The 11,332-nt window shown below is 33.5% G+C and overlaps 1 protein-coding gene across 2 annotated transcripts; it reads right to left on the reverse strand.

Moving 5' to 3' along the window:
• Positions 1-354: 354 nt before the first annotated feature.
• On the reverse strand, positions 355-10,886 carry dennd6b (DENN/MADD domain containing 6B). Of its 2 annotated transcripts, XM_005164716.5 has the most exons (21): positions 10,621-10,886; positions 10,386-10,424; positions 10,209-10,251; positions 9,997-10,109; positions 9,035-9,115; positions 8,800-8,905; positions 8,071-8,150; positions 7,775-7,837; positions 7,630-7,685; positions 7,417-7,539; positions 6,575-6,670; positions 6,205-6,299; positions 6,058-6,123; positions 5,712-5,776; positions 5,522-5,611; positions 4,664-4,717; positions 4,466-4,569; positions 4,240-4,342; positions 3,143-3,179; positions 2,975-3,049; positions 355-1,797 (listed from the first exon to the last, which is right to left on the reverse strand). In XM_005164716.5, exons 1-20 carry the CDS (start codon positions 10,771-10,773, stop codon positions 3,024-3,026), a joined length of 1,593 nt encoding a protein of 530 aa, XP_005164773.1. In that variant the 5' UTR covers positions 10,774-10,886; the 3' UTR covers positions 355-1,797; positions 2,975-3,023.
• Between the last annotated feature and the right edge of the window lie 446 nt (positions 10,887-11,332).

Here is an 11,332-nt window from a genome sequence, read left to right on the forward strand (position 1 = left end):
ACATTTTCAGTCACACACACACAATCATCTTTCCTTATGTTTTAAATCATTAAAAATGAATCATATGTAAACAATAGTAAAAACATTTAGAGATCAATTCTCTGTACTAAAACTGAATGCTCATTTCATTCTTAAGAACTGCAAGATGTAGAAGAATCTGTGACAACTATGTATGATAGGCGCATTACTTTAAAAAAAGGGTTCAGAATGTCATACAATTCTCACATGTGAGAAATAATAATTATTAAATTAAATAATCTTATTTAAATTAAGCATTTCCCAAAAGATATTTTGGGATTTTCTCCACATGAAAATTATGTATTTACACTTGATTAAACAAACGCTCACTGCTGGTTTATTCAAACATAGGCTTTAATAAATCCATAAAATCATCCATAAAAACATGGTTCTTTCAAACATTTTATAATACTGAGCAAATGGGAAAATTAAATCAAGCAATCACACAATATAAACCTACATTGCCTGAAAACAAAATGTAAATATAAATGAGTAGTGCAGAAATAGTGCAATATGTGGCACAACTGAGGAGAACAACCAACATTCCCTTTTAAAAAGGTTGCTAAAAAGCAACATTCATGACTGGCAAACAGAATATCACGTGATCATGGAAGTTTCACTTCCACTCATCAGCCATTCATAATTCAGGACTATGTTAAAATGCCAATGATGATTATACATCAATCATAATTGTACTAGATTACAGAAGTGTGTTAATCCTGCCCTAAATTGTCATACATTTAGCTAAAAGATCAGCTTTTTAATATATAAAAGTAATAAAAACTGGCAAACCGATGCCATAGTGGTTCTTCTGTGCACTTCAGGTCAGGTAAAGTGTTCAAATAAATAAATAAATACACAATATCCCTAAATAACACCTAATTTCATCATGGGAAAAAAAGCATTGAAATTTAATAAACCTAATAAACAATAACAATCCTAAAAGCTTCAAGTAAACGTGTCTTACATATTTATGAAAGTTATATGGTAATTAAATATTGCATATGCTAATTAAATAGTTCATCATTTTATTCAAGTAATAATTCACCCCAAACTTCAAATCAACAAGTGGTTCCAAACCTTTACGAGTTGTTTTGTCTAATGAACACACAAAAAGACATTTTAAAGAATGTTAGAAACCAGTAGCCATCGACTTCCATAGTAGGATAAACATACAATGTTACATATTTTCAAACTAACTTCTTGTGTGTTCAACAGAAGAAAGAACCAAGTAAAGGGTGTGTAAATGACGGCACAAGTTTTGGGTGAACTATATCTATTTTAATCTATTTGACTAAACATCTAAATGATTTCTAAAACAAGTCATGTTCATGCAGTCCTAACTGACTGCAGGCTTTAAACGCTTGATACTTGTTCATTAAAAATGTAATTTAGCAAACATTTAAAATCTCATATGAAGCCTGGACGATAACTTCAATTGATATTAATCCGAGACGGTGTTCTTCTTGTGTCATCTAGGATAGCAGCAGTGCCTGCAGTGTCACTCATCAAAACTAAAAGGCCTCTCAGGTAGGGTATATGCGTGTACCAGAGGAAGAGGTGAGGTTTTATACCTGTGCAGGTGTTATGGGTTCATATCTGCCTGGTACATTCTGGACAGATCTGCTGGTCAGTGTTTTGATGCGGGTCTGATTGTCACTGTCTGTGTAACACTGTCTGTAGGTCCTCGGGCAAGGAGCTGATGATGGTTTGGATGGACTGCTCTAACCTCTCCAGAAGCTCTTCTTTCACTGGAAGCTGGTGCTTTCGAGCTCTCATCTGGGCAAGGCATGTGGAAACAGAAAGAGAGAAGCTTCAGGTGAATGTTTTTAAAGTATAGTTTATGTTTTTCAACCATGTACTGTTCTATTAATTTAATGAGGTCAGAAAATAACAGAAAAAAATTGAACCCCTAAAGTCACTGTAATTAAAGGGAGAGTTCTCACAAAAAATACTAACTTGTTCCAAACTTATTGGAGTTTCTATTTATGTTAAACACAAATGTAGATAGAAGAAAAGTTTTTTTTTCTGTGGAAACCAATGGTTTCTGGTGTACAACATGCTTCAAAATATATTTATTTATTTGTCCCGACAAAATAAAGAAGCTCATAAAGGTTTGAAACCGCTTGAGGATGAGGAAATGGAGAGTAATGTTTCATTTTTGGGAGAACTGTGCCTTTAATGTGAAACTGAATGAAGGCTTTCACCTTGCAACATATATATATATATAATTTCTTTACGGAGTTTTATAATTGCCTTTTTGCAGTGCTGAACATTATAATCAACCATTTCTGTTGAGCTTATGAATTAAGTAGTTATAAGTGGCACTTAGACACTGACTGAAAATCCCAGACTTCTGAATAGCTGTAAACAGATAATTTCTAAGCTTCAATGAATATGATGAGCGTTTATGTATTTAACCAACATGTTTTGCTTAGCTAGAGCTCTAGTGCTCTCCACACGCAACAATGTTTGTATGCTTTTATTAAATCAACATAGAATCATTATAACACCAACATAAAATCCTTATTTCAACATCAGTAACAATAATCAGCAATAGCTGGGTTTCTATCAGCCTGTGTTAATGCACAATCCCTGTGTGAATGCCAATTTGAATATATATCTTTTAATTCACAAAACATTTTTCACACTCGCTTGATGTAGTTTTGGACTTTTGTAAGAAAAAGGGAACATTACTAATCAGCGGTCTCTGTTATGGTGGCCTTGTTTACAGTTGGTTACCAATACTTCAATCAGCCACTCTAAAAAGGTTATGAAAATGCATCTAAATGTATTTGGGATTCTTTCCTTTCCTTTTTTTATGAACATTGAAAAAATTTGCTTCGTGTTAAGATGGAAACAAATGGCTTACATAGGAAACAAAAGTAAAATAAGGACAATTTTTTTAACGCAAAATACAAATAAAAGATATAATCATCCCATCAGTTTCACTCACCAGTTTCTCCCTTAACTTCAGGATGAGGTCAACAATCTCCACTTCCGATTTATCTTTGGTCCACGTCAGCAGATCCTGAATTTATTAAAATCCAATTAAAAACTAATTAATTAAGCTATTGAAAAAAAAGCAATCCATGAATGAAAATGATCTTGATTGTTTACTTACCCTCAAGTTGTTCTGAACTCGTAGGATTTTCTTTCTTCTGTGGAACACAAAAGAAGAATTTTGAAGAAATGTACTGGTCGCACTTTTCCATGCAACTAAAAACAGACTGACAGTTGGTATTCACTGAAAATCTAGACTACCTGCTCTCATTGGTCTGTTCTTTTAAATTCATGAGAGAAGTAGAGATGGTGATCCTTTGAGGTTTATTTTTATTTTTTAAATAATTAACCAGGTTAATAAACCTAATGGCATGATTTGTTCCCAAAAATGATCGGTAAGAGAAGATTTTAGATTTTTTTTTTTTTACAAATTTAATCTATTCCTTGTTTAGTGTGAATTAACAGTTTCAAAACATGTAAGATTGTTTTATTGCTTATGCAAAAAGCATAATGCTCACCAAAGCGGTATTTATTTTACCAGAAATACATAAAAAAATGGAAATCTGTGAAATGTCATTACAATAATCTTTTATTATAATATACAGTATTAAACATTTGAAGTGGTTCAAAACCTTTCATCAAAGTTGTCCTAACACTTCTGAACAACACCCTTTATTGTTTTAGGACGATTGTGAAAATTTTTTAATCCACTTCAGTGTATTTTTTAAATGTTATTCATTCCTGTAATTTTAGATCAACCCTACTTCAGTCTTTGGTGTCATGTTATCTTTTAGAAATCATTATAATATGATGATTTGCTTCTTTTTTTAAAGAGAAATTTCATGTTATCAGAAAAATTTTAAAAAGTTGCTAGTTTTGTGTAAGTGATCTGTCTTTAATTATTCTGCATTGTCATTTATATAGGTTATCTATCAGATTATGTATTATAGTTCTTTTTTATGGTGCTTTTGCATCCTTCATAAAGCTTTGGTTTACATTCAGTGCAACTCCATGGAAAAGAGCAACCAGTTCATTTCCTCAGAATTTCTCTTTTGTGTTAGAAGAAACAAAATCATACGGGTTTGAAACAACATGGGGGATTATTATTATAAAATTTTGACTCAACAAATCTTCTTTTTATTTATGTGCAAACTCAAAACTAGTAATAATTATGGAAGTACAAACAGAGAGCGAATCTGGATCCAGAGTCATACTCACAGCCGCACAGATAGCTTCTAAATGAAGACATTCCACTTTCTGACTCATCTCTCTGTGCCTGAACCGATACCAACCATCAAAGTTTGGAGATTTGAAGAAACGCCTGAAACCCACATTTATCACATGCACAATCAATAGGACGTTTCGGTCATTAATTTCCAAATGTCCAGGGTTGCATTTCCTGTAAGACTACAGATTATTGGATGACAATAGCGGGTTATAGTACCTGTACAGGCCTGTAAAGTCTCCTTTCAGTGTTAGTTGTGGTCCTGCCTGCTCCAGAGTCTTCATGAACTCATCCTGATTGAAGGACCGGATCTGTGGAGGCGTCTGTCACACAAAAAAACACATAACAGCCGTTATATTTCAGGTGTAACACAATCAAAGCCTCATTTACTGTAAATCTACATTATATCTAACCAACCTTCCATGGAGACACAGATCTCTGTGGAGGCATGAGGGTTTCCAAATACTGTTCCTGGAGAAAAAAAAATACATTTGTAATCAAGCTCATGATTGAATTTTAAATTGTCATTATTTATTCACACTATTAACATTATAAATGCTTAAGAAATTGTACGTTTTTTTTAGATTCACTACACAAATGAAGATTTTTTTTTTCATCAATATCAAAAAAGGATTAATGCAAATGATGCGAGATGGCAATGCATTTGCTGAATAAACTCAGACAAAGCGAACATTACTAATCAGCTGCCTCCATTATGCTGATCTTGTTTACTGTTAGTTACTAGGCTACCAATACTACAATCAGCCACTTTTAACAGCTTGAAGAAATGCATTTTTTTAGCAAATCTGACAAATCTGTCAGTTTGCGCAGAACGACATATCAAAACATTTGTAAGGGATTTAAAAATATTAAATAAATAAAAGCTAAGTCTTCTTGATGTGCAATAACTAATGCGGTCCATTCTCAAGTATTTGGTTGAGCTACTAAGAAGTTTACATTTACATCTCAATAGAAGTCAAAATGAAATCTGTTCATTATTTAAAGAGACTGTAAATGACTCTTTAGAGAGCTTTAAGTTTAAATTAAACAACTTTTATTATTCCCTTTTGAAGTCAAAGTTTTGGTTGAATAGAATTGGAGAAACAGAAATACGAGATTTTATTAAAATAATATTGTAAAACAATAATATTATACAATAAAATATTATAATATATAATACATTTTAATCTAATGAATATTTGGAATGACATGATCATTTTGGGGTAAAACTCAGCCTTTAAGCTCTGAACAAAAGTAAAAAAAAAAAAAGTTCACCAGTGGAAGAATGAAACTCTGAGTTTGCTCCAAGAGATGTCGCCTCAAAATGGCACTCTGCACCTCTGATGGCCTTTTTTTCTGGATACCCTGAAAGTAAATTAGAAAAAAACAAAGCAAAAACTCACATGTACGAATAATTTCAGGTAAAATAAAATTTGTAGTTTTCCAACAGACAAATATACCCTACCTTTAAAAGTCGTTTGATCAGGGTTTTGTCTTTGTGTAGGAAGGTCTTGTATGCAGTGTAGATACCTTCAGAAAAATATATTTAAACATGTTTATTTTATTATTATATACCTGTTCAATTTAATTCATCTTTATTTCAAAAGGGCCTTTTTACAATGTAGATTGTGTCAAAGCAGCTTAACATGAAGTTTTAGTAAATTGGAATATCTTCAGTCAAGTTCAAAGATGAAGTTCAGTTACTAGTATACAAGTATTTTACTGTACTATACATTTTTACAACTAAAATGTATGCGTTAATTAATTATAGATAATTATTTAGATAGATTACTGAAATCCTTGTTTTCTACCTGTTTTGGTATCCAGTGTTTTTAACTTTGCCAATTTCTTGATCTTTACTTGCTTTGGCAAATCACCTGCAGAGAAAATCAGATTTCAGATATCTTTGATGCAAAAACCTATTAATCAGGAGTGATGTAAGAACTAGAAACAATTACCTGACATCTTCAGTTCTCCAAGGCGAATGATGTGAGGCCAGCTCTGAAAGGTCTTTATAAAGAAAGGGTTTGTGACACCCAATATAACATTGGGTCTGAAAGTAGAAAACAGATTTAGTCAAGGTTTCACCCAAAAATTAAAAGGCAAATTTGAAGAATATCCTAGATGCAGTTTTCAAGACCATTCAAGTCATAAATTCTTCAATTATTCACTTTAATTATCATTCCAAAACGGGACTGGAATAGAGTCATACTTCAAAAACATATTTTTAAAGAATTTGATATAACCTGAAGGTGAATCAGAATTTTCTTTTTTGGGTGAATGATCGCTTTAGAGAAAGACTGTAAAGTGTAGTGCTTTTTTGCTTACGGAGCCTGAGTCCTGGTGGTGTATTCCTTGAATTCACTGTCATGAATGGTAAAGTATGGTCGGTAATCACCAAAGTAGTGCAGTGGGTCAATTGAGCTGAAACAGTCAACATAAGAGGAATATGAGTAATATATAAAATATGTGGATCAAGGAATAAAAGGGGGTTTCATCACTTATTCTAAATATATCAAGAAGTACACATCAAAATAAATATGTTGTTTCATGTTTTTCATAAATCTGTTATGCTGAATCATCATGGAACATTACTCTCACTCATATTTTGCCATTTTATTTTCAAAAAGGTTTCTTGAAACATTCAAGTTGTAACTTTAATTAGAATAAACTACGATTTTAAAATATATTTTTATGTACAATATAATAAATCACATTTGTAGATTTAATTCTTTGTAAAAATAGGATATAAACTACCTACTATTTACATACATATTACTTCATTTTAATTGTGGCCAGTTGCAAAAGTCTTGCTTTAAGGATTTAAATCACAGCAGTCAACTTTTCTGTAACTGACTTTAAAAAATACTTAATGGAAAGCCTTGAGAAAAAATAAAAAGCTAAAGTTTATATAACCAGCCACTGGTCAATAAGAAAAAAACACTAAAATAAAAACAAAGATTAGTTATTAATATTATTTAGATTTTTTTTATATGTATATTTACTTTTTTTCCCAATATCTAAAAAATAGTGATGATAAAAATCCTCCAATCAGGATCTAAATCTAGAAATCTGCTAATATAGATTATGAACAAACATTACTGTTATTATTATTCCCAAGCTCCACATAACAAATCCAATGTATGTGATTCTGAAAGTAGAGTTCATACCTGACCAGAGCCAGCACAGTCTCTGAGGACACGGTTGGAGAAGGTGCCATTATAACCACCGGCTCTCCCAGCAACATCAGCTCCCAAAGCATCTGCACGTGAATCAGGACCGACTGGAAACATCTGAATAATGAAGGTCAATCAGGGCAGCTATTAGTGACGGCTGTAAAATCAACAGATGGCTTCGTAATTGCAGAACAGTGCAATACTCACTTAAAGAGATCCAGCTCATGAACTGATGGAAGAACTGTGGGAGCCGGGAGCAGATTCTGCAATCATGAAACCAGATGTTAACCATATGTACAAATAAAAGCATATGTGAGCATAATTGTTGTATTTAAAAAAATGTGGTGTGCACCTCTGTTTGTTGTTGTTTTACGGGGCTTCCTTCTGCTGTTTCAACTTTTGAAGGTATTCTGATCTGTAGATTCAAAACCATTTGATAAATTGGATGAAAAATATCATATTAATAATCATTTACTGCCAGCCATGGTCCTTTCATAGTCAATTTGAGCATTTTTATTAAATGGTCAGATTGCTTGCCAGTCAAACTCCTGGCGAAGGGGTGAGTTATTTTATTTTTTCCAAAATATCATGTAATAAATGGCTTTTAACCAAAAGAACAATTATATTTTTCATCTTTAACATTCTTACCTGCATCACCACACCCATCACAGGTAAGTTGAGGGTCTGTCCTGGAACTGGTGCTGGCCATTGGTCAATCTCATTACAGACTGAAACACATCAACCCATAAGACATCTTAAAACAGTAACACTGTGAAAAAAATATTACAATTAAAACAACTATTTCTAATTCAATATATTCTAAACTGTAATTTATTTCAGTGATAAATTGCAGTCAATTAAATGTGGCTTTTTGTAACCTAGTTATGCAAATATAATTATATACAAGTTCAATTAATATCAGACCACCAAAACAAAATAAATATGCTATACTGAGAAAAAGAAAACAATTATTTTGGTTAAGATACTTAAAGGGATAAAAAATGCACTGAAAAGTTTTATTTACACTCAGGTGGTTCCAAACCTTTATGAGTTTCTTTATGAGAAGACGTTTTAAAGAATGTTTGAAATTGGCAACCATTGACTCCCACAATAGTAATAACAAATACTAAGGATGCCAAGGGTTGCAGGTGTCTAACATTCTTCAAAATATCTTCTTTTGTGCAAAAAAAACAAAAAAAAAAACAGGTTTGAACCAAGTGGAGGGTGAACATGTTCATTTTTGGGTGAACCATCCCTTTAACTGACTAAATTATTTAGCAAAAAAAGAAAACTATCATTTGTTATCGAATATGAGTTTATTTTTCTATACAAAAATGAAAAGAAAAACAATGTTTTATAAAGCTTAATTGGTCTCACCTGTCTCCAGACAAGGTTCAAGCTTTTCAAAGTATTCAGGAGCAATGACCTGCAGCAGCGAATGGAAGAGGTTCACAAACGGAAGTCTGGACACCACCACCAGAGACTAGAGACAAAGAAAGACTGACATCACTCACAGCACTATGTGTGCATTGTACATTGACCACAAGGCCCCGACTCTAAATGAAAAGCTTATTGTGAAAAAGCACAGTCAACTTTCAGTTCAGTTACACACCTTCTGAAAGTAGCCCCTTTTGACAGTCGCATCTTTCACTTGTCTGAAATACACATACCCGTGCAAATGTGCATGCTCCTTCTGAAAGACAGAAACGTCATTTAAAAACACACTTTATTTATCGTTTGAACTGTTTCAAAGCAGAGGATTCTGGGAAATGGGCCTGTATGTAGAATTTGGATTTTTTTATTGGTTGAGGATTATTTCACCCAACAATTCTGTTATTAATTACTCATCCTCATGTGGTTTCACACGCCTGAGACCTTCGTTCATCTTCAAATCACAAACTAAGATATTGTACATAAAAATCGAAGAGCCGTAGGTAGCAACAGTGCTGAGATGTTCAGAAAAAGAACTAAAAGCACTGTCAAAACACTCCATGTGGCTTTGCATGATCACCACTAAAGGCACATGGAATGTTTTGACAATGATTTTTGGTTATTTTTCTGGACTTTGAATGTCTTGTGACTGTTGCTGCCTATGGAGGATCAAGAAGCTCACAGATTTCATCTAAACTATCTTAATGTGTGTACTAAAAATGAATGAAGGTCTCAGGGGTTTAAAACAGAATGACAGTGAGTTATCAATAACAGAACTTATATTTTTTGTGAATTAGCCTTTTAAGTAAATTGTAACAGATTATTGCCTGTGCACACTTAACATACCGAGTGAATGTAATTCAATGCAATATTTCAAATTACACTGTAAAACAGTTTGATTATAAAGCTTAATTCAGCCTACAAGCTATGTGAGACTAGTTTGAATAGATCTCATTATAGAATATGATGAATGACATTTAATCATAGCACTTTTCAGTATCATCTTGAATTAGTTTAATGTTTCATAGTATGAAAGAGTAGCCACTGAGTGTGTAAACATCACATCCTATTGATTTACCTTGCAAAAATGCCCCAAGTCCTTAGTATAAACATTTGCCTAGAAAACAAAAGTCCATTTCTAACCTGCAGGGTCACAGGGGCATCCCTGTTGTACACATCTTCTTGTCCAAACCAGGAACTACTGCGGCCTACAGATTGCCGCAGTCTGAAGCTGAACTGAGTGTCCCCGAGGCATCCTGGGATAGACATGCACTCATGTGACTGAGCCACAATACTCAAATTTCAGCAGTTTATCATGATAGCACTGATGAAATCAGTCTGTGCCAGCACATTACCTGAGTATGAGTCAGGAAACGACAAGTAACAGATGCTGGTTTTCTGAAAAGCATAAAAAGCAAACAGTTTTGAGGCATTTTACAAGGAAATTTGTATTTGTAACACCTTTTACAGATGTATAATGCAGTAGCTGGTAATAAAAAAAAGGTAAATGATTTTAATTAATTTGCACTTACCTCCTTTTCTGTGAGTTTGACATCATGAGGGTAAACAAGCTGAGGACAACATGAAGAATGTTACTCACACACAGTGATGCTGCTGTTGCTGTGGTTACAATGAGAGTATTGCCATTATGATGTTGTGCTATTTCACTGAATCTTATGGCAATGTAAATGTAGCCTCTTAAGGGTTTTAAATGTAGTAAAGAAATAGACAAACAGATGTTAGGCGTGCGTGCACATCATTGTGTACCTCTATGGCTTGTCCGAGCTCGAGGTCGAAGGTAACCACGCACACACACTCGAGCCAAGCGGAGAAGCGCGACCACGGCTCTGAAAACTCTGCAGTTGTCGCCACCGCTTTTGATGGGCCTTCCAACGACTCGGAGCTGTCAAACGGGTCCATCGTGACTTAAAGAGCCATTTGAGATCCGCTTGTGTTTGTGAATGGTCACGTCCTCGCTCATCGTTTAGTAATCTCCGAGGTTGAATAGCGCCCTCGCGCGGCGAGGAATGAGCAAGCAGGAAGCCGCAAACTAGGTTTATTTAAACAATGTTAAAGAAATATGTTCAATTAATCTAACTATTAAAAATTACTTCAGACTTTTTTACCCGCATTGCAGTAAGTTACCTTAATATTTATTAGTTCAAATTCAACACACAACGTGCAATTCAGACAAAAAATGATAAAAACACACATAAACAAGCATACAAAAAGTATATGTTAAATGGGAGCAAATTAATACGATTAGCAATCTAACATATAGAAGTGAAAAGAAAACAGGAAAAGCTATACCAAAGATGACTGAAGTTTGTAAGCCATTTCCCATTTTTTGTATTTTTGTAATTTATATAAAAACACTTAAATAATTTGGCAATAAAATAACGAAAAGTCAAATAAAATCAACTGGACAATCCCAAAATAAATGAGCCCTTGTTGGAAGTAGTGGGGTGCACTGAAGTCA

Source organism: Danio rerio, chromosome 4 (assembly GCF_049306965.1).
Source record: "Danio rerio strain Tuebingen ecotype United States chromosome 4, GRCz12tu, whole genome shotgun sequence".
Classification (NCBI taxonomy): Eukaryota; Metazoa; Chordata; class Actinopteri; order Cypriniformes; family Danionidae; genus Danio; species Danio rerio.